This window comes from Chrysochloris asiatica, unplaced genomic scaffold (genome assembly GCF_000296735.1).
Source record: "Chrysochloris asiatica unplaced genomic scaffold, ChrAsi1.0 scaffold00003, whole genome shotgun sequence".
NCBI classification, from domain to species: domain Eukaryota; kingdom Metazoa; phylum Chordata; class Mammalia; order Afrosoricida; family Chrysochloridae; genus Chrysochloris; species Chrysochloris asiatica.
In genome coordinates this window covers 49,336,839-49,361,415 of record NW_006408521.1, presented here as the reverse complement: position 1 = coordinate 49,361,415, position 24,577 = coordinate 49,336,839, and the positions used below count along the sequence as shown (strand labels likewise).

The 24,577-nt window shown below is 47.6% G+C and overlaps 1 protein-coding gene across 1 annotated transcript in view; it reads right to left on the bottom strand.

The window, feature by feature from the left end:
- GRK5 (G protein-coupled receptor kinase 5) overlaps positions 1 to 24,577 on the bottom strand; it is a 262,097-nt gene that overhangs the window by 77,224 nt on the left and 160,296 nt on the right. Inside the window, exon 3 of the mRNA XM_006831403.1 lies at positions 3,760 to 3,872. Coding sequence (XP_006831466.1) covers positions 3,760 to 3,872 — 113 coding nt within the window. The remainder of the gene's footprint in view (positions 1 to 3,759; positions 3,873 to 24,577) is intronic.

Here is a 24,577-nt window from a genome sequence, read left to right as displayed (position 1 = left end):
GACCAAAGCAGAAGTGTTGGAGAGGTCAAGAGCCACTGACCCAAATGTACTTGATCTGGTGGGGGAAGGGATGGAAGAGAGGGTGGGGTCAAGGGTAAGGCAAATCTCAAGCTCAGGTGATGGTGGGGGAGGGAGGTGCTGGGGGGAAGGAGTTGAGTTGGGACCTGTGTAACTTCCAGTGGAATGGGCAGTTGGCTTGTGGGTCTAGAGATCCATTAAGACCCTGAAGCAGACACAGAAACTCAAGCTTCACAGGGCTGTCCCCCAACCCAAGACAGAACTCAAGATGGCTGCACACAAGGATGCCATCAGAGCTTCTAGGAAACAGCAGAATCTTGGTCCCTGATCCTGCTGGTGGTGGACTGACGGACCCCATTCTTTTCACTAGTGGTTGGTCTTTGTTCTTTGCCTCCCCACCTCCTGTCCACATCCTTGAATGGAAACTCAAAGGGAAGTCAGCCAGTTCTGAGCGGCTCCTGAGTCCTCCCACATCCTGTCTGAGGGACAGTAAGCATCTGTTAAACAAATGAATGCCCAGGAGAATCTGAAGGTAATCATAAAGGTGGGAGCAGAGCAGACTGTGCCAACAGTCAGTAGACTGGCTGAAAACAGCTAAAACATGTATTGATCAAGCATGCAATCAAGCTGTATTGATAATGACTAGCGCATGGAGTGCCAAGGCTAGAAACAAAGAGCAAGGATAAATAGTTGGAAAAGATGGTCTTGGTGATAGAAACGATGGCGATTGCATGGCATGATTTTGCAAAACCAATGACTTATTCATTGCACATGCCTTTTTAAAAAAACATAACAGGCAATTATACACATAAACCTCACCAGATGAAATATATAAGAATCAAAATGACTACATCTGTGTGAAGAAACAGTGGAAAAGCTCCATATCATCCGCTCAACATTGTCAGCCCAAACGAAGTCAGGGGCAGACTGTGGAAGAGACCATCAATTGCTCATATACAAGTTCAGGCTGAAGCTGAAGAAAATTAAAACAAGTCCATGAGAGCCAACTAGACTGCAAGGACAGTTTGAGCATCCAAGATCAGCAGTTCAAACTCACTAGTCGCTCCTCGGAAACTCTATTCAGTGTTGCTATGAGTCAGAACTGACTCAAAGGCACTTAACATCAGTAACAACAAAGAGCCAACACATGACCTTGAGCATATTGCACTTGAATTTAAAGAAGATCTCAAGAATAGATTTGATGCATTAGACACTAAAGGCAGAGGACTAGAGAGCTGTGGATGACATTAAGAACATCATGCAGGAAGAAAGCAAAAGGTCAGTAAATAGGAAAAAAAGAAAACACCGAAATGGATTTCAGAAGAAACTCACAACTTGCTCTCCAGTAGAGATGCTAAAGTGACCAGAGCAGTGAGAAAGTAAAAGAACAGAAAATGTCAAAGGACAACTCCAGAAGACAAAGTTAAGTATCATAATGAAATGTGCAAAGACCTGGAGTTACAAAACCAAAAGGGTAGAACACGCTTAGTATTTATAAAACTAAAAGAAGTGAAGAAAAATTCAAACCTCAACCTGAAATATTGAAGGATTCTCTGGTAGCGTAGTGGTTACGAATCGGGCTGCGAACCTTAAGGTCAGTGGTTTGAAACTACCAGCCGCTCCACGGGAGAAAGATGAGGCTTTCTACTCCCGTAAAGATTTACACCCTCGGAAACCCTGTACAGGGTCGCTATGGGTCGGACCCGACTCGATGGTACTTAACAACAACAACAACAACAGGCAAAATATTGAATGATGCAGAAAGTGTCAAAAGAAGATGAAAGGCATACACAGAGTCAATATATCACAAAGAAATGGTCAATGTTCATTTCAAGAGGTAGCATATGATCAAGAACTGATGATACTGAAAAAAGAAGTCCAAGATGCACTGAAGGCATTGGTGAAAAACAAACTCCAGGAATTGATGGACTACAAATTGAAATCTTCTAACAAACTGATGTAGTACTGGAGGCACTCACTCATCTATGCCAAGAAATTTGGAAGACAGCTACCAGGCTAATTGATTGGAATAGATCCATATTTGTGTCCATTCCAAAGAGAGGTGACCTTATGGAATGCAGAAATCATTGAACAGTATCATTAATACTACATGCAAGTAAAATTTTTCTGAAGATAAGTTAAAAATGGTTCCAATGGTACATCGATACGGAACAGCCAGAACTATTCAGAAGAGGACATGAGATCAGGGATACCATGACTGACGTCAGATGGATGTTGGCTGAAAGAGAATACGTGAAAGATGTTTACTTGTGGTTTAATGACTATGCAGAAGCTTTTGACTGTGTTAATTATGGCAAGCTATAGATAACATTAAGAAAGGGTTTCCAGAACATTTGATTGTGCTCATGAGGGAACTATACACAGATCAAAAGGAAGTTGTTCAAAGAGAACAAGGGGATACTGAAGGGTCTTAAATCAGGAAAAGCCTTAAATCAGGAAAGGGCTGTATCCTTTCGCCTTACTTATTCAATCTGTATGCTGAACAAATAATTCAAGAAGCTGGATCAGATGAAGAAGAGTGTGGCATCAGGATTGGAGGAATACTCATTAAGCAACCTGTGATATGCAAATGAAGTAAAGAGCACTTAAAGTATTGATAAAGTTCAAAGACCATAGCCTTCAGAATGGATTGCACCTCAATGCAAAGAAAACAAAAATCCTCACCATTGGACCAATGAATAATATAATAAATGGAGAAAATATCGAAGTTATCAAAGACTTTATTTTGCTTGTATCTACAATCAACACTCATGGAAGCAGTAGTCAAGAAATCAAATGGCATATTCCACTAGGCAAATTTGCTGTGCACGATCTCTTTAAAGTGTTCAAGAGCAAAGAGAAATCAGTTTGAAGACTAAGGTGTCTCTAACCCAAGCCATATGGTACTTTCATATGGTGTGAAAGGTGGACATTGAATAAGGAGCACTGTAGAAGAATTAATGCATTTGAGTTATTGTAATTTGAAAGTACCATGGGCTGCCAGAAGAACAAACAGATCTGTGTTGGAAGAGGTAACAGCCAGAAGGCTCCTTGGAGGCAAGGGTGGCGAGCTTTTTTTCTCTTATACTTTGAACATATTATCAGGAGGTACGAGTGCCTGGAGAAGAACATTATGCTTGAGAAAGGGGAGGGTTGGCAAAAAAAATGGAAGGCTCCCAACGAGATGGCCTGACACCATGGTAGCAGCAGTTGTGAGGATGGCACAGGACTGGCAGTGTTTCACTCTGTTACTGCATAGGGTCGCTATGAACCGGAAGTGACTTAAAGGCACCCAACAACAACAAAATGTGCTAGGCACTGTGGTAGGCAGAGTGAACAGGAAGCCCAGGACCCTTACCTGTGTTCTAATGGGAGACTGACCGTAAACAAGTAGACAAACACACACAGCTTTAGAGTTTTATGAACTGAGTTCCCCATTGGGGAAAGGAACCCAAGGATGGAAATGCTACCTGGGGGTGTTGGGAAAATGCCCAATGGCCCCAGGTGCTGTCTCAAACCATAACCCAAGTTCCTGGACTCTGAGATCAAAAGAGCTTCTGCTTTCTAGCAGCGGTTGCCCTACAAGTTTGGATCTGAGCAGATCGGCATTCTCAGTTGGCACTGGGAGTTTCTAAAGAAATACCTCTTTCCTTGGGGGTGGAGTGAGGTGGGTGGGGTGAGTGGGAGAACAGCCACAGATCCCAGAGGGCCCAAATCGGCCTCCCTGGGGCAGGAACTTACCACTGAGTCAAGGAACTGAATGTAGCACTCAAGCCCAGGTCTGGTCTCGCAGAACTGCCGGAAAAGCAATCTCCCAATTGGTTGCTTGTCACACAAGCTGCAGTAATCTCTGTCTGGAGACAAGAACAGAAGAGTGTGATGAGACCTAGGACACGCAGGCCCAGGTGATGGAGCAAGGTGTCTGCTACTCCTAGGAGCCTGAGAGGAGACACGTCGGTGTAGGGGAAGGACGTTTCCCAGTGTCCATTCCCAACCTCAGGACCCCTTTCCAACACCCTGATTTCTGTTTGGAGATACCACTTGCTCTGGGGACACTAAGGAACCCTGATGGCAAAGTGGGTTAAGCATCGGACTGCTAACCAGAAAATCAGTAGTTCAAACCTACCACCTGCTCTGCAGGAGAAAGACGAGGCTGTCTGCTCCCGTAAAGATTCACAGTCTTGGAAACCCCGTGGAACAGTTCTGCTTCGTTCTATAGGGTTAGTAGGAGTCACACTGACTGAGTTGGTTTTTGGTTCTGGGGGCTATGATTCCCCCTTGACCAGCTAAGCAGTATATCACATTCCCCCTGCTATGGTGAATGGACAAGGATAGCAGGGACATGACCACCGTCTGCACTGTGGTGCTTGTGTGTTCCTGTGATGCTGGATGCTATTCCACTGGTATTTCCACTGCTAGCAGGGTCAGCCTCAGTGGACAGGTTTCAGAGGGGCTTCCCGATTCCAAAGGCGCTGCGATCTAAAAGTGAGTCAACCAAAGCCTTACGGAGTATAGGATGCTACTGGAGATCCGAACTCACTCACTTTGGATGCGTCACCAGGACAGGTTGATCACTGGGGAAGGATATGCTTGGAGAGGTGGGGGTCCAGTGAAGATGAGGGTCAGCTTCATGAAAGGGTCAGTCACAGTGGGCTCAAACGTTCCGACGATCAAGAAGACAGCTCAGGACTGCGCAACATTTTGTTCTGACTCAATGGCAACCAACAGCCACAGAAGGGAGAGATACGTCCAATGGGAATGAGCCACAGACTGCCTGAGACAGCTGGGGCTGAGGTGCTCTCCTCCTGCGGATGGTGGTGCTCTCCTCCTGTGGGTGTGAGGCCAGGGCCTGCAGCAGTATTCTCCACCCTGCAGGGGGAGCTGCTGTGAGGAGGGGCTGACACATGGACCATCAGGGCTGTGAGAGTTACAAGAAGTACAGGTGGTCCGTGGTGCTGCTAATAATCTCTGCATCATAGCAGTCCATCCCACTGGTAAAATGCTTAATTCTGGGGCAATATAGCCCCATATGTTTAAGGCAGTTTGACATTTGTTTAAAAAAATTACTCGTAACTCAACACATCCTAATCGATAAAATAAAGAAATCCATCTCACTGAGGGACTTCCTCCATTCCGCTGGCCCTCTACTTTATAAAGCATGGTGCCCTTCTCCAGGGACTGGTCCCTCCTGGTAACGTGTTCAAGCACATGAGATGAAGTTTCAGCATCCTTGGCTTCTAAGGAGCACTCTGGCTGTACTTCTTCCAACACAGATTTGTACATCCTTCTGGCAGTCCATGGTATATTTAATATTCTTCACTAATACTATAATTTAGAGGTATGAGTTCTTTGGGCTTGTTTTTTCATTGTCCAGCTTGATACATAGAAATGCTTGATAAAATACACTATTTACACAGACTGGTCTGTCCCAGCCCTTTCCTTTGGGGAACCCCCTCCCTGCCCCCGAGTTTTTAAAAACCTAGCTTCTAGTTCTAAGAAAAGTGATTCCTCCCAAGCACCAAGGATGAACATGTGACTCAGTCACAGCCAATCAGAGCTCTCTGCTAGCCACGATTGGTTCAGAGATGGGATCATGACCCGAGCTGGCCTAGAGTGCTTCTAGGGTTTTTTGCCAGAACTTTCTGGAAAGAGGCTTGTCCTCTGGGATGGCCGAGGACACTGTGTTCCCATGTGTTTTTACCAGATAGCTTCATTCAGTCGCTTGGTGCTGGGTTTTTGTCTCTTACAACTGAAAATGCAGAGACAACATGTAGGCTGTGGGGAGTTTGAGAGTCCATTCCTCCTTTCAGGACTAAACTGCCTGAGGGACTAGTTTGCAGGAACTCACCACAGTTCTTAGTAAATGGGACTTCAAAAACTTCATGGAAAAATTCCATTCTCTTTTCCCCACAAACTTTTTTTTTGTTTTTAACATCTTACTGTGAATTGAGTGAAGGTTTACAGAGAAGACCATCAGTTTTCCATTCAATGATTCATACGCAGTTTGTTTCATCTCATTGATTGCAATCCCTGTGAGGTAATATCACTTATCCCACTTCCTCCCTGCAGTTCCTGTTTCCATTTCGCCCTCATTCCCTACTATTCTGAACTTTGTCTTCAGGTAAATGTTGCCCTTTTGATCTTGAATGATTGACCATTCCATGGGGAGCACATCTTACTAGTGGTGTTCCCCCTATATATCTATCTACAGCTTTTTTGAAAACTGGGCCATGTGGGTGAGTTCTGTTTCAAACCTGAGAGGTGGCCGAGGGTCACAGTTTCTGGTTCCTCCAGTTTCTTTCTGACCAATAAGCAAGTCATTTTGATCATTTTGAGCTTTGTTGCACATTTTCTCCCACTCTGTCAGTGACCTTCTAACATGATTCCTTTCAGAGTAATTGATAGTGGTAGCTGGGCACCTAGTTTTTCTGGTCTCAGATGTTCACATGTTTTGTAATTAGTCCACTGGACTGTAGGTTGATTTCACGCATCTTCAATTCTCATCACTCTTCTTTCATCCGCACATGGAGAGACCAACAGCTGCACCTTAGATGGCTGCTCATGAGCGTCTAAGATTCCAGATGCTGCTCACCAAAGTAGGATGTAGAACATGGTCTTTGTGAACCCCACAAACTTTTTAAAGCTTCCTCATATGAGAAAGAGATTAAAAAAAAAAACAAAACAAAAAACTCTTACATACTCCTGAGTGGAAACTTGGATCAATACGGATAAGTCAATTTCTAAGTCCACCTCACCCCTGGGTGGTGTAAACAGTTAATGTTGTCACTAGAAAGGTTGGAGGTTTGAGTCCACCCAGAGACGCATTGTAAGAAAGACCTGGCGATCTACTTCGCTAAAATCAATCATTGAAAACCCTACGGAACACAACTCTGCTGTGAAACACATGGGGTCGCAGTGAGTAGGCACTGATACCATGGCAACTGGCTAAGTCCACTCTGGACTCCTCCCAAGTGGTGCTGGAACTAGCCCTGGACAACCATCTCGACTCTTCAGTTCTGGGGCATGCTCACTCTCCACACACAGATGGCTCAGGGATAGTGACTCCAACAAGCACTTCAGCTATGTTGATGTGTGCTAGGACCTCAGGAGCCACTGGGGGCAGTAAGACACAATCCCAGCCCTCAGGGAGCCTGGACCCTGCTGGAAAGGACAGCAGGAGATGTGCGGGTGAGCAGATAAGAACCCAAATGACAGTAATAAAAGGTCAAATCGAATGAGTGTTATCGTCAGTCACCGTGGGGAGTCTGGGAAGGAGGGAGTCAGGCCTGCAGGTCTCAGTGGCCTGCGACAGGTTTGTCCCCTGCACCTGTTAGCGTGATACACTGTGGACACAGCCTGTGTTCTCCCTGCCACTCACTCAACCTGGCTCCCCAAGGAGAGGAAAATCAACCTCCTCATCTGTTCCCCATCAGCTGGTCCAGCACAAACACAGAACCAGCGTGTTATCTTGTGTCCAGCTCCAGTCTTAGTAATTACGGGGGAGAGAGCCACACCATGTATGTGATCCGGGTTTCAAAAAGCATTGAGATTTCGTGTAGAACATTGAGATTTCTTGAGGGTTCATCTGACAGGTTTTTGCTTTTTTTCTCTCTGTCTCCATATGGTGTTTGCTGTCAGTACGGAAATAAGGCCATTACAAATGCACAACACAGTAAACACCATGTGATCCCCACCCAAGCTGCAGCACCTCAGTCCGAGCTTCCCTCAGGTATGAAAAAGAAACTCACTCATGGGAAGCCGAGGAGGAAATAAAAGGACAAGTTATCAGTGATTCAGTCTTTTCTCAACAGGATTAAATGGGCCCATCTTCTGAGTAGGCACCAGAAAAAACAACAAAAGCAAAGTGTAACATTCGCAGTTGTTCTAGAAATGTTCAACTTCCTGAGGCTGCCAGAACAAAACAGCACCAAGTGGGTGCCTTTGAAAAGCAGAAATGTGTGGTCTCACAGTCCTGGAGGCTGAAGCCCTCCCGACGGTGTCGGCCATGTTGACTGCATCTGAGGCTCTGAGGAGAACCCGCGCCCGGCCTCTCCCTCAGCTTCTGGTTTTACCCACAGACACCAAGTTGACTCCGACTCATAGGGCCCTATAGGACAGAATGGAACTGCCCCTTTGGGTTTCTGAGACTGTAAATCTTGATGGGAGCAGACAGTCTCATCTTTCTCCCACTGGTGATTTTGAACTGTGGTTAGTAGTCCGACTTATAACCCATTATTGCCGCCCGGACTCCTTCAGCTTCTGGTAACCCCAGGCATTCTGTGGCTTGCAGCTGCAGCAGGGCCAACATGAACCCTTCCCCTTACTGGGTCTCTGTGACTCTTCTCTTTTATAAGGACACTCAAACTGGATTTGGGTTTACCCAACTGTTGTATGGCTTCATATTAACTGATACTATTTTCAAAGGCTCAGTTTCCCAACAAGCCACATTCATAGATACCAGGGATTATGATTTCAACATACACTTCTGAGGAACACAATTTCAATTCATAACAGAGACCATGGAAGGAAGAATACAGGTTTGAGAACCGGTGAAGTGGACAGGAAGTGCCTCAATCACAGTTCCTGATACCCTTGGTACAAACCCCAGATGTGGCGGCTTCTGGAAAAGTTAGAGAACAGTGAAGTCGGAAGCAGGAGGGGCTTTGCAGTGCACTCTGGGAAAGGGTTCTTCTGACTGGATTCTACAGAAGCTGCATGTGTTGTTGAAATCAGTTTGGAAGGGGGCTGCCCACATCCTTCCTTCCAAGTGGGTACCATTGCGGTTGGTGAGGATCTAGAATAGTAGGTCAGAAGGCTGCTGTGTCTCTCTCAGGCTGGGAAAACCTTGGGGTTCTATGAACCAGGCAACCACACCCATCTCTACACATACACACACACACACACACACACACACACAGGCACTTTGTACTCTTCTAAAGCAGGGAAGTCCTGCTTTGGGGTCATGTACCTCATGAGTCTTTCCCTCCAAATCAGAAAGAGGCTGACACTTTATAAGATCTCCACTGAGGGGTCATCAGACTTCCCTGCCCCAGAAAACCCCCAATTATCCAAACTTCATTCATTTGAGTCTTTCATTCAACAAACTCTCTTCTGAAGTCTCCCACTTTTTGATAGGCGGTTTCTCCACCTTATAAGACTCTGTTCTTGAACTCGACACTGGGGGAGTGGGGAAGGGGACACAGCTTGTGCCTATTGGCAGGTTAATATCTAGGGACAGATGTGGAGCAAAGCAGGTGGCCATCAGCTGAGAGCAGGAATGGAGATGCAATCTTTGTGGTGCAATGTTTGGGCACAGCGATTGAGGTCTTGTGTGGACACTGAGGAGGGGTTGACATGGACAGACTGAAGTATGTCCAGAGGACGGTGACTGAGAAGGGTCCAGGCCAGTCATGAGCTCTTCGTCACTAAGCTGTGTACTTGATCAACAGGCAGAGTGTCCAAGGAGAGGCTGAGGACCACTGTACGCACACTCAAAAGGCAGGCTGCACTCAGACAGGATAGGGTTGGGCTCCCAGGCCAAGGAGTCTGGAATGGATTCAATATCCCACTGGGGGAAGTGGGGCAACAGTTTTAAAGCCAACCTGATTTGAGTACAGTCTTAGACATGTCACTTGACCATGGGAAGGCGGGTGCCAATGGAGTGGGAAGCAGGGAGGCCCAGGCATTCAGGGAGGGGCCATTTGTTTGGGAGCCATTATGGATCATCCAGGTTCAAGCCCCGACTCTGGGAAGGAGGGGCACCACTCCTGCATTGGGGGTCCTTCTCTGGTGAGGAACTGGGCCACACTGGCACTAGGAAAAGGGTGTCATCAGTTTGTTTGTTTTTTTGAGAGCTGGCCACCCCTCACCTCCAAGTATGCCCAGGAAGACAGGGCTGCCACACCTTCGAGCAACACAATTGAGTCCCTCCAGTTGAGCCAGCCAAAAATGTCTCTAGACAACGCCAGCACTGCCTTGGTTGAGCTAGAAGACAGAAGCGGAAATCAGACCTGAGCCTGTGTTTGGTCCCTATCCTGGGCTAGCTAGTCCCTTGCTAGCATAGATGTTTTGCACTTGCTGCTAACCAAAATGTTGGGGATCCAACACACTCAGTGGCACTGTGGAAGGAAAGACTCGGTGATCTACTTCCATAAAGATGACAGCCAAGTAATCACTCTGTGGTTGTTGTGAAGTCCCGTTGAGTCGGTTCCGACCCATAGCAACCTTGTATAGGGTTTCCAAGGAGCACTGGTGAGTTTGAACCGCCGGCCTTGCAGTTCAAATGGCTTTGCAGTCTGATGCATTAACCCACAGCACCACATCCGGACTCCCTATAGAACAGTTCTATTCCATAGCACATGGGGTCACCATGAGTCAGAACTGACCTGAGGACAACAGCAGCTTCCAGTAGGCTGATGTTGGCAGTTGGCCATCAGCTGAGACCAAGAATGAGGACCTGGTCTTTGTGATACAAGGGTACCAGCATGGTGGGCAGAGCTCTGGTATTTCTGTGATGCTGCACGCATCAGCAGGGATACAGGACCCTGGGAATCTCCATGAGGACCCAGCTGTATGTTGGAGGCAGAGCACATCAGCTTTCATTAGTACCGTGTCTGCTTGCTTTGGCCACTTTACAGTGGAGTCCTTTACTGTTTATGAAGCCCTTACATGTAGCTTTTTGATTTTGAATCTCCCAAAATACTTTGAGGCACAGCACATTTTTGGTTGTAAGTAACAGAAACCTGAATCAAAGTTGCTTACAGTGAAAAGGAAATCTATTGGTGTACGCAAAGTCCTGGGGTCAATCTTATGGTTTAAGGTATGTCTTGATCCAGGCCTAAAACAGCATCATCATGGCGCTGCTCTACCCTCTGTAGTTTTGACTTCATTCTCAAGCAAATCCTCTCCCTGTGTCCACAGACAGACACCAACAACTCCAGGACCACATGGTCCTCAGAATCCAAGACCTCCAAGAAAGAGGAAGTGGCGTTCCCTATCATGCTGACACAAATCCCAGTTAAGACTTGGATTAGCGAGGCTTAGGTCTATCTCTGAGGACGCGGGGTTGGCTGTATGGACTAAGAAGAATTATGGTCAATTAGGGGAGGGGTGGCTCAACAAGAAAGGAGCATGAGACTAAACAACTTCTGTTTCTGTAGCAGGGCCATTTCCAGTGTGGCTCTGGGACTGATTTTACTGGTCGGTGACGAACTAACTACACAAATCCAGGTTTAGAAATGCTCGCAGCAATATGACCTTGTTGTAGCATCCAGGTGCATGGGCAGGGGGACTCTTCTCATTGATCAGACTAAGCGTTGAGCAGTTTGGGTGCTGCCAATTTCCCATGGAAAGTTGCAAATCGAGTGAGTTTTACAAAAGTTCATGATGGAATGGAATTTCAACAAACTGGCCCATCACCATCAAAGTTTAAAAATCACAGCTCTAAACTGCATCACCTGCTAAAGCATAGATTTCTATGCCCACCACTGAACTGCTGATTCTGTAGGGCTGAAAAGGGGAATGAGAGTTTGCATTTTGACAAACTCCCAAGTAATCCTGATGCTGCCAGGCAGTCTAACATTTACTTCTGAAATCTGCCACATCTCATGAAGCCATGCTTGAAGGCCACTCGGTGGCAGTCTGAAGTGGGCACAGACCTAGCCATGACAGTCTTGCTCTAACACACCTTGTCCCACGCTTTGCCACACCCTCCTGATCCTCCAAGTGTCTCACCTGGGAATTCACCTCCCGCTATGGGTTTTTCCAAAGGAGCTCTGGTAGCGTAGTGGTTATGAGTTGGGCTACTAACCTCAAGGTCAGCAGTTCGAAACTACCAGCTGTTCCTCGGGAGAAAGATGAGGCTTTCTGCTCCCGTAAAGAATTACAACCTTGGAGGGTCACTATGAGTCGGAACCAACTCCACGGCACACAACCACCACCATGGTTTCTCCATGGAGTCCTGGTGTGGCGCTGTAGGATAGACACCGCACTGTAACCACAAGACATCACCCACTGGCTTTCCCTTGGGACCTCTACACAGATCACTATGAGTCCAAACCAACTTGGCGACGCTTAAGCACAACAGTGGCTTCTCCTTGCTCCTCCTCTCCAAATTCTGGCCCCATTTCTCCAGCTTGGACCTTTGTCTTCTCTTCTTTCCTAAGATAGGGGACAAAGGCCAGAGATGCTAAACATTCCATGGTGCACAGGACATCCCTGACTCTGAATAGCAACAGTACATCAGATGAGAAGCCCTGGCTTCACATACTCAGTGGGCACTCCCAGTCAGCCCATACGTAGCTGCTAAGGATCAGCAACCATACAGGAAGTGCCCTGCCCAGTCCTAGCACATAACAGGCCCTACGTAAACACTTGTTAAATGCTGTCAAGTCGGTTCCAACTCATAGCAACCCTGCATAGGGTTTCTAAGGAGCAGCTGGTGGGCTTGAACCATAGACCTTGGGGTTAGCAGTCCAGTGTTTATCCTACAGCACCACCCTGGGACCCCACGTAAACTGTTGTTGTTAAGTGCCATCAAGTTGGTTCTGACTCATAGCGACTCTGCGTAGGGTTTTTGAGGACAACTGCTGTGTTAGGCCCACAGACCTTGAGGTTAGCAATCCAGTGCCTAGCTTACAGTGCCACACCAGGACCCCATGTAAACGTCCTAAAAGGTCACATAATTTCTTTATGACTGAAGAAATGATGGCTTTTATTTCTCCAAAGGCTCAGAAAATGTGATGCATCTGGGTGGAAAGGTGTTTAGCTCCCCGCCTCAGCGTCAAGGAAGTCCTGGTGTGGTGTCTAGGATAAGCACGGGACTGCAAACTATAAGGTTGGTGATTCAAACCCACTAGCCGATCCTTGGAAACTACACAGGGTTGCTATGTGTCGGCATTTGCAACAGCAGCATCCGAGAAAGCCAAGGCTGCCCCACTATCACTGGGTCATTTGACTATAAGTGCTGGGAGGGCCGGGGCCAGGCCTTCTCTTCCTTTCCATCCTCCTCTTAGAGGAAAGAAGTCAAATGTCCCACAGCAACATGCCCGAGGGTAAACTCTCACAACCCACAGCCCATTCCTTCCAGATTTGGAACCCCCAGCGGACTTAAACACAGGAATGATATTGATAGTGAAGATAAATAAATGCTGTTACTGTTTCCATTCTTTTCGAGTGACATGAAGTGGGAACATACTTTCTTAATTAAGAGCCTGTGGTATGCGGATGTTTGGAGGTCAATCAGACCTTCCCAACCAAAGGCCAGAATGTAGGCCATGTAGACAGCACAGTTCCCCTCAGATGGCCTTGTAACACCATGAAGGGGGTACCTCAGTCCTCCCTCCATAGACAGGGAGCATGAAATGATGGCTGGGAGGTACGGTTCCACCTCTGAAACCTGCCTGGCACTGTTTTCATTATTGCCCCAGGCACTCCTTGAACTTGGGTCAATGAAAACGCAAGTTCCATTTCATAAGAACAAGAACCAAATGCAGTTTCCTGAGGAAATGGGACCGTTCACACCAGAGCCCTTGGAAATGAAACCACATGTTTATTATAAAGGAGCTTGGGGGTGGGTATCCAAAAGTGATTCGGGAGTCCTCTCTCTACCAAGGGGGACTCATTTTCTTTTCTACATTTTATTTTTCCAAAATGTTTTTTGGGGGTTAGTGGTGGAGCTGACAGACCCTGAGGCACTTGAGGAAGACAATTGTAAGGAGATTAGATTAGACAGCCCCTCAAGTCTTTGCCTTCACCATATTCCACATCTACAACTATTAACAGAAGAATGATATGAAAACAACTTTCTCTTAAAAAATTCCAGTCAGAGCTGGAAAAAACACTCAAGCGTTTGCTTTAAGGAAAAAGCTCTCTGACGTTTGAAAGGCAAGATAGCATCAGGGAGAATGGCAATTCTTCACAATCCACCTCTTGAAAGAAGCAGAAGAGGAAAAGGGAGACATTTGGTATTTGTTAGCAACAGTTGAGTGGGTTCCTATTGCTTCAAGAACGATGTTTCTATGTGAATAAAAAATGACATATGGTACATGACACAAACACACCCCAAACAAGCTCTATCTTTCTACGCCTTTTGGTTCGCTTCATTCGAGTCTCTAGTTTTACTGAATGTCTAGTACTTGTCACTGTCTTTGTACGATCAAAAACATGACGTCTAAGTTGTAACAAAGGACAAGGCATAAGTAAAACCACTGAATTGCAGGGTGCTGGGGCCTGGGTGGCAGGCAAAACCAAACTCTGCTCTCGAGGAAATCCTGAGTCATGGAAACCCCATGTGCCACAGAGCAGCAGGGCTCCACATGGCTTTCTTGGCTGTGATCTTGATGGAAGCAGACCACCAGGCCTTTCTTCAGCAGTACCACTAGGGGGTTCAAATCACCAATCTTCAGGTTACTAGACGACTGCAAACCATTTGTGCCACCCAGAGACCTCAGGCTGCTGGCAGGTGGAGAGAAAGAGGGTCAAGAGTTGGGAGAGTGGAAGGGGGTCTTGTCTACAGATTTCTAAGGGGACAGAGGGCTGAGGTGACCTCCTCAGGGAGCCCAGTGCAGCAGCCCCTATCAGCCCCACTTCTTGACAAAGGTCTAGTCCTCTGCCTTGAACCCACCTAAAGCAGCCAAGGTCCAGGACATGTGTGGGAGTTTGGGACAGGGCTAGGGGCCAAGAGACAGAACATGGGTCAAATGCTGACAATAATGGGGTCCCCGGATCAGTCCATGACTTTTTCCATACCCTTGAAGCACAGAATTCACATATCCGCTTGCTGTGGGACATTACTGGGGTAAATGGGAAGTCTAGGCTAGGCTGAGGCCGGTAGCTACAGACACTGTGGGCAGCGGTAGAAACGTGCCTGGCATAGTGGAGAGAGCTGGCACAAAGCTTCCAGTCTGGTTTTTTGACTTGTCGTCTCTAAATGAGAGCCAAGAGCAATCACCCTTCAGACCTGTGGCGTCAGGTGAGCAGTCAGCAGGCCTGGGTCTTTAAAATGCATTGGCGACAAGGGAACATTCCAATATGTCACCTGTGGCTGTTTCTATTTTTTCTAGATTTCCCATTTTCTTTAAGTGGGAAGGAAAACAAGGATCCTAAAAATGTACATGCAAAATCATTGCAATGAGGAAGACCTTAGAAAGTCATGGGAAGCAAGAAGAACAGAGATAGAAAGTTTGTCTTCCATGCAGGAGATCCAGGTTCAATTCCCAGCCGATGTACTTGCTGTAATGCTGAGTCATTTCAACAGAGCTTCCAGACTAACACTAGGAAGAAAGACCTGGTAATGCACATCCCAAACTCAGTCAATGAAAACCCTGTGGATCATAACCAAGACATCCACAGGGGCTTTCTAGAGCTGGTGTAGTGCTGCAGGATCAGCAAGGGACTGCTAACTGGGGTTCACAGCCCGATTCGTCACCACTACACGACCAGAGCTATGAGTACAGAGCAGGCGCAAAACCAGCAGGGGGCTTGGGGACAGCATTTCATGGAGACCGGGTTAGAGCACTGTTCTGGGAGTCTGTCCCAAATGCTCTCAGTTTTACCACTGGATCACAAACCCCGGTGCCCTCGCTTCCTCTCTCCCGCTCCAAACTCTAAGTTGCTGCAGGCTTGCCAAGGAAGGAAGCAGGAAGGCTGGGCCCACCTTGTCTTCCAGGGCCCCAGGGACTGGCCTCACCTGGCGCTATGAGCTCATGGAGCCAAACCCACAGGAGGGCGGGGCAGGAAGTGGCTGGGCGAGCTGGCGCCGATGCCAACAGGGGCCCCGAGCCAGCCTGGCTGCCCTGCCCGCCCTGCCTCTCTCTTCCTCAGCTTCCACAGCTGGGCTGGCCAGTTTCCTGAGAGTTGTGTGTTGTCAGGATCTGAAACTCCCAGCCCCCCCGCACCCCCCCCCCCCCCAAGCATTTCAACACACTCCCCGTAAGGGTCATCATGCCTGGTCTGTACGCATCCAGGGACAAGAAGCATGTGGCTGCCACAGTGTCCACCCATTGCCCAAATGGACAGCAGCTAGGGCTCTGTGAGGCCAGCACCTTGGTCCTCATTCTTGGGATGAGATGACAAATGGTTGGCTCCTGCCTTCTTGGATACTCAACTCCCAATTCCTCCAACTGCTTCATCCTGGCTCCCAAAAGACCCACCCATGGGACCACACCCTATTCACAGTTTTCCCAATTCACAGAGCAACTGATTTTACTAGGTGTGGTGCTGTCAGACTGCAAAGCTGTTTAAACTGCAAAGTTGGCGGTTCAAGCTCACCAGTTGTTTCTTGGAAACCCTCTAGGGGGTCACTATGGGTCGGAACCGACTCGACGACACTTAGCAACAACAACAACAAGGAACTCCGTAGTTAATGGAGTCCTGGGATGGCGCTGTAGGATAAACACTCAATCACAAGGTTGGTTTGAACCGCAAGATCAACGGTTCAAACTCAACAGCTGCTCCTCGGAAACTCTATATAGGGTCGCTATAGGTTGGACCGCAAAATTAGTTTGAACCACAAGGTGGACAGTTCAAACTCACTGTCACTCCTCGACAACCCTATTGAGGATCACATGACAGCACTTAACAACAACAAGGAATTATGTGGATTCCTGGTGGGCATTCTAGATTCAGCACTGGACTGTGAATCACAAAGTCAACAGCGCAAACTCACCAGCTGCCTCTCTGAACAGACTCTACGGCCCCTAATTAACAACAACAACAACAACAACAGAGCTCGTGAGGGCTGCTCAGTGGCAGGGTGCCTCCCTTCCATGTGGGAGACCAGGGTTCAATTCTCAGCCAGTGCATCTCATGAACATTGGAAAGGGGAGGCTTGTGTGCTGCGATGACGTCAAACAGCTAGTGGGGGAGCTAGCCGACTAAGACAGACTAGGTGATTTACTTCCCAAAATCACCCATGAAAACCCTGTGGGTCACAAGAGTCTGACCTGTAAGCTCTCATGCGGATGGTCCAAGACCATTGTGCATGGAGCCACTGTAGGACAGCAGACTGGCACAGAGGGCCTAACTCACCGGAGCCAGAGCCATGGAGGTGACGTGACCAAGCACATCACCTCCTTCCGTTAATCTGTCTTTGTCTCCACAGGGACCAGGACTGTGTGCTGAAGAAGGAAGAGACGGCATGTCCACGGGCATGCAGTGCTTTCCCAGAACCCACGCTCCCGATGAGGATGGGAAAGGCTGTTGTTTCAGGAGAAATGAATGCAGGGGGTGCGTAACTCCATTACGCCTTCACTTGGAGTTACAGCACACAGAGGTCAGGGTTTCAGACACAGACTTTTTATTGTTTTAAAATAAAAACACATAAATTTAAACCTTTAATAGTATGTTGTTGTTAAATGCTGTCGAGTTGGTTTTGACTCATAGTGACCCTGTATATGGTTTCCAAGGAGCGGCTGGTGAGTTTGAACTGCGGACCTCGTGGTTCAAACTAACCTTGTAGTCTAGTGAATTATCTATCCTGCAGCACCACACCAGGCAGTTCCTTGTATAAATGCCACAAAACCAAAAACACACTTGTTGTTGGGCTGATTGCAACTCACGGGGACCCCACCTGTCACAGAACTGCACTCCATCGGGCTTTCTCGGCTGTCATTGTTACAACAGTTAGCCAGATCTTTCTTCTGAGGATTTGCTTGGTGGGTTCAGATAACTGATCTTTACATTGTTGTCGTTAAGTGCTGTCGAGTCGGTTCTGACTCATAGCGACACTGAATAGGATTTCTGAGGAGCAGATGATGTCATACCAGAGTACCAACTGGCCACCTCTAGGGACCCCCAGGGGCACGCTTGTAACCTGGCTGTCCCAATGACCTATGACTGGCCATTCAGTTTCCATGGGTCCAGAGCAGCTGAGGGAGTGTGATTGGTTCACCTTGATCTCAGTGTGGGGGTGCTGGTCACTGGACGGCTGTCCACTGGACATGGCTTGGCAGGCCCAGGAGGGAAGGACTATGGGGATGCTCTTCTCCCCTCTCCTCCTCCAGGAAGATGCCCCTACCCCACCCTGAGCTCCTTCAGCTCTGTGACCTTCACCACAGATACACACAGATTCCACACAGAGACGTAGACACTCCTCACCCCTACACACAGTTACATCTACACACACACTCCACACCCCTACACACAGTTACATCTACACACACACTCCATACCCTTACATACACAGTCACACCTACACACATATTCCACACCCCTACATACACACACATATACACAGTCACATATATACACACACTCCGCACCCCACACACACACAGTTACAGCTGCATACACAAATACCATACCCCAACACTCACACACCAAACAAACCACACCATATGCACACAACAGAGACATATACAAGGCACACAAATCTTCACATATACACACAAACACGCACAAATCACATTAACATACCACACACAGACACATGCCAAACACAGAGCCACAGATACACATGGACACGCATACCACAAACACAACACACACAGAGACACACACCCAAGCACACATATGCACACACCACATTCCTGCACATACATCAACACCATACACCCACAACTGTTCGCTGGCCTTGGCTCTAGCTAAACTATCAATTCTCCTCTCACCCACCCACCTTTGGTGTCCTTCTGGAGCTTAGGACAGTTTGGGCACCTGTGAGGTCACCTATAGACAAGTGACAGATTAAAGCTGGCGCAGCCATGAGAAAAGGTAGTCACTGGGGTCCTGTTTACACTTCTTTTGTTAAAACAACTGTTGCTTTGTAAGGAGGACGTTTGAAAGTCCCCGGTGTCCAGAATAAATGCTCAGCTTTTAATGGGGTGTTAGGGCTGCATTTCACAGCACATTCCTGTGCTCAGACCTACATGGAAGCATCCCGAAGCCAACAGCACAGGAGTCCAAACAGAGCCCAGGCCGGTATGTTCCTGCTGTCTCCCGGGTACCCACACAGGGCCTGGCTGGGGCCGGCACACAATAATAATAACACTGGTCAAGTAGAGGAATGAATAACTGAATGACCCAGCTCATCAATACACTAGCTGTTGTCTGCAACCTTACTTTCTTGGACCCACAATTCCTCTGTGCCGGGCCAGGTTACTTGCCAACACTGAGCCCTTGTTCTGCTGACACTATCACGTGGGAGCTGGAGAAAGGGCATACTGAAGCTCGCTCGCACCCACACTTTGTAGAAGTCTCAAGCAATGCGAGTCTCCCACCCTACTTCCCAGATGGGGAAACTGAGGCCCAAGTAGAGGTGGGGTCTTATCCCCTTCATCACTCTAGGCCTTGCTTAGCTTCCAGCCCAGCTGCTGGAAAGCCCTGGATCAGTCTGTGCTGGGAGAAAGCATGGGGGAGGGTCGGGTCTCAACATGCAAAGACCCCCACCCAGAGGACTCACCCACCGGGAACCTGGCACCACAAGCCCCTTGAGGCACAGCTAGTGTATTGATGAGCTGGGTTATTGATTTATTCATTCCTTTACTTGACCAGTGTGAGGGGTGCACACAGGGGTCCGACTCTGCATGGAACAAGGAGCCTCCCGCATGTTCATTTGTTGTCGAAGGAAAAGAAGACAATCAATTTGTCAGCATGCCTTACCGCTTCTTGCCAAATTCCACTTATTTTTAAACAAATGCTTTCTCAGCTGCATAAAGACAAACCAGAAAAGCACAGAGCCCAAACACATGCCTCTCTTTTTTCCCTTTTGAAGCTCCCCACATATCTCTTCACTGTCCAGCCTCTGGTCTGCACCTGGAGCAGAACTTGTGGAAGCTTCCTGCCAGGCTGGAAACAGGCCTATGACAGATACTGAGCTGATGCTGAACCTATGAGGTCTCTTCCTTAGCTGGGGGAAAGGAGAAGAGAACCGGGTCAGGATGATCAAAGACTAACTACCATGGTGGTGAGAACTTCATTGCTAACTTGGTCTGAAAATGTAACCCATAATGGTTGTTTGTTTTCAACATTTCCTTGCCAAAAACAATGTTCAGATGATTGAAAAATTCCAAGTTGGAGCCTCCGATGGTGACTTATTTTTCCTTCTGAGCACCTGCGTGGAAGAAGCTTGGCACAGAAAATAGAACTCGTAACAGGGGCAGGCCGAATCAGTATGTCGCCCCGGGATACCCTCTGAGGACTTCTAAGCTGGGCCCCAGGCTCTGAAAGGTGAGATGTGACTGTTTTATTCGGTCTGAATCAGGACCAGTGAACCAGGCTGCTGGGACACCATGGGGAGGAGGCAGAAAACCTGAATTGCAGACAGGGTTCTCACCGGGGCTACAGCTGGGAGATCCAGATGTAGATGTGACTGGAACCAAATAGAAAGTATAGATCGTGCAGCCCAAGCAACCATCACCAGAGGACGAAGAGCTAGGACTAGGAGGCTACGGATATCTGAAACTTTCATTCTGGGAACACAGCTCACAGGGCTGTTGTTCAAAGTTGGGGTAAATGGGGAGCAAAGGGATACCGTGAGGCTCTGGCATCTCAGAGATAAAGGAATGACCTAAGTCCACAGCAAAGCAATAGAGATGCACCAGCCGCAGATGGAAATCCTTCAAGATGGGCCTGCCTTCTGGCTGCTGGTCACCTTAGTATCCAAGACCCAGTCAATTCACATCCAGGTTTAGCTGAGGTTGGATCTGGTAGACCAGCTGGCTCCCTCCCTCTTCCATTTCCTTTGAGATAAATTTATTGAACATTTGTGGAGTCCTGGTATGGCACTGTGGGCCAGTTTGAACCTCAAGGTCAGCAGTTTAAGCTCACCAGCCAGTCCTTGCAAACCTATACAGGGTCTCTGAGTTGTAACTGACTTGATGGCACTTAACAACATCATCAACTTTGTGCTAATCCCAGAGACCTAGTGAACACTGGAAACATCTACCACCCCTGCTCAGGGAACTTACAGAATGGCTCTGGACCACTTTTCTTGGTGCTAACCTGGACTCCACCAGGATAAGAGGAGAGGTAAGGAGTACGACCTCCATAGATGACCTGGGACTCATGTCCCAGCTCCCTCTGGGGCTTAGCAACTAGCTGTCACCCAATGTATGCCCATCACAATTCTGTAGTAAACCATCCTGGTTTTAACGGGCACATGACCACCCGAAAGAAAGACTACATTTCCGAGACACTACTGCAGCTAGGTGCAACTATGTGACCAAGATCTGGTCAAAGATCTGTGAGCACAGATAAAGGGTTCAAGTTCTAGGTTGTGCCTTAAAGCGAAGGCATGCTTCACTTCTTCTATCCCACACATGAGCATGCAGACACAGTGGGGTGCCATCTTGAACCCCGTGAATGGTGATAGCATTCTAAGGACAAAAGGAGACTCAGGACTAAATGACCACATAGACACAACTTCTGTGGAGCCCTAAATCCCTACCACAGGACTGTTCCACGGAAGAGAAACAAGCTTCCTCTACCTTGTTTAAGTAGATTGGGTGGTGCAAATGGTTAAGCACTTGACTATTAACCTGAAGGTTGGCAGTTCAGATCTACCCGAGGTGCCTAATGATCTGCTTCTGAGAGGTTGCAACTTTGAGAACCCTATGGAGAAGTTCTACTCTGCACACATGAGGTCGCCATAAATCAGATTTAACTCAATGACAACCACCACCACCAACCAGTATTAGTCTGGTCTTTGTTAGAGTAGCGGGACCTATACATTACTGGATGTAACCATGTCCTAGCTGGATGATCGTTTCTGAGACTCTATTTCTTGGTCCAAAAATGACGATAATAGATACTGTTTGGTAAGGTGGAGGGTTAGAGAAAAAGAGGAAGACCCCATACGATATGGACTGGCCAAGTATCAGCATCGATGGACTCAAGCATGGCAACAGTAGTGAGGCTGGCCCAGGATTGGGCAGTGTTTCGTTCATTCTGTTGTGCATAAGGTCACTATGGGTCGGTACCAGCTCAATGGCACCTAACAACAACAACAATTAAGGAATTCTGGTAGTGTAGTGGATTGCAAACTGAGCTGTTAATCGCAGTCAGCACTTCAAATCTACCAGCCACTTTGCTGGAGAAAGATGAGGGTTTCTCCTCCTGTAAAGATTTACAGCCTTGGAAACCCTAGAGAGGGTTGCTATGAGTCAAAACCGACTCCAGGGCACATAACCACTCCCACCTATCCCATTAAAACCCACTGCCACCGAGTCAGTGCCAACTCAGAGCAACTCTGTAGGTACCAAACAATCAAGGTGTTTAGCACAGTTCTGGCACATGGTAGCTACTATCTACTATCATTATCTACTATTATACAGAATAATGACTAGACATTCCTGCCAGAATTCCTTACACCTACCCCTCTTTACTTTCTAACAAGGGAACTCAACCAGAACTCAAGCCACCATCAACTGGCTGACTGAAATAAGTGTGCACCCACCTGAGTCTTGTCTCCTAAATCCAGCAGAATTCCAGATGCTTCTTTCCTATCACGTGGGGGACTTAAGCTCAGCGGCATTCCTGCAAACTCCTCACCCACCTGACCTCCCTCAGTGTGACTCACGGGGCTCCTCAGGCAGCCCCCCTTACACTTAAATGAATGTAGGGCTTTTCCTTGGTGGCATTAAGCCACCCAAAGTTCAAAAAGCACAGGTTCAATTCTGAACATGGTAGCCTGAAATGCCGAACATTTTTCTTCTCTGTCCAACAAGACTGAGTCTTCTTTCCCTTTAATATTCTAGTCATCCATAATGAAAGACTATATTAGTAAGAGTTGTAATTTGCATTCTGGGAGGTTCTAAAATCAACAAAACTTTCTGTTGTACATTACGTAAAATAAACACCCTGGTTCCAGGAACTCAAGGCAATACATTGGGACTTAACATTTGTTTTCCCAAGATGCAAGAATTGTGCAAAACTGTCCTTGTCCTGGCCACATCAAGTGACTCACTCAAGTATCTAAGGGGCTCTCTCTCGAAGGGCACAGGAATGGGACAATTTGGAGCTGAGCACACCTGGGACAACACCGACTTCACTTACATGGGATGGCAAGTGGGTGATGGGTCTGTATTGAAGGGGACAAGTACCTCGGAGTGTCTCTGAACCAGCTCACGGCTTTACTTAAATGCTAAACGCAGGACTGTCAAGGGTTTCCAAAGAACTATTGTTAAGGAGTTTCTAGTGGCGCTGCAAGGTCGGCCACTCAAGCCCTCCAGCCACAGCTTGGTGCCACAGAGTCAATTTCAACTCATAGTGAGCCCACGTGACAGAGTAGACCTTCCCCATAGTGTTTACTTGACTGTAACATTAATGGAAGGAGCCCTAGTGAGGATAAGCACTGGACTGTTAACCACAAGGTCGGAAGTTCAAACCCACCAGCAGTTCCAAAAAAAGAAAGATGAGGCCGTCTGCTCCCGAAGATGCTACACAGGGTTGATCTGAGTCAGAATCCACTTGATGGCAGTGGAATGGTAATGGGAATCTTAATGAAAGCAGATCATCAAGTCTTTCTTCCCCAGAGCCTCTGGTGGGTTTGAACTTCCAACCTTTTGACTCACAGCCAAACGTTTAACCATTGCAACACCAAGACTTGTTTTGTTTTTCCCAGTGCCGACTTCCTTCTTGCAGCACCATTACTTCCAAAGATCACAGATGACGAGCAGGCAGAACGTGAAGCTGGCACTCACAGTTCCCGAGGGCAAGGGCTGACTATCAATGCTGGACCCCCTCCCAGCCACACCCAGGGTGGGGGACCTTAGCACAGACCCCTCCTCAGGGACCCCTGCCACCTCTTCTGTGAGGCACACAGCAAAGGCATCCTTTGAAATCTGCTGGGATTTCTTGACTAACACCTTCCTCTCCCCACCTTCAGCTAGGACTGCATGGAAGACTCTGGTCTGCCTTATTCCTATCTATATTGCCCAAGGCCAAGAGCAAGGCGTGTCACACAGCCAGATTTCAAAAATGAGAGAATGAGGTACCGGAAGACACAGGGAGGAGAGCAAGAGTGAAAGTGAATAGAGGTGAATGCTGTGACTGATGGTACCTGGAGGGGATTGCGATCACTGGAATGAAACCAAGTATATGTATGATTGGTTGAATGTAAAACAGATGATCTGTTCCATAAGCCTTCACTCGATTCATAATAAAAAGTTTTTTTCGTTTTTTTAACAAATGAGAGAGAATGAATAAACGAATGAATGAATGAGTGAGTGGTGGTTAGGGCTTTGCTGACTATTCTGGATTGAATGGTGTCTCCTTAAAAATGATGAAGTACTAACCCTGGTACCTATGAGTGGGACCTTGTTGGAGAACAGGGCCTTTGAAGATGTAAGCAGTTCAATGAACATGAGGTCAGGCTGGGGTAGGGTGGGTCCTAATCCTATACAACAGGCATCCTTATAAAAAAGAGAGACAGACAAGAGGCAGGCCAGCCTCGTGAAAACACAAGTCAAGGGAATGCCTGGTGTCACCAGTTGTTGTTGCTGTTAAGTGCCTTTGAGTTGGGTCCGACCCACAGCGACCCTGTACAGGGTTTCCGAGGGTGTAAATCTTTACGGGAGTAGAAAGCCTCATCTTTCTCCCGCGGAGCAGCTGGTAGTTTCGAACC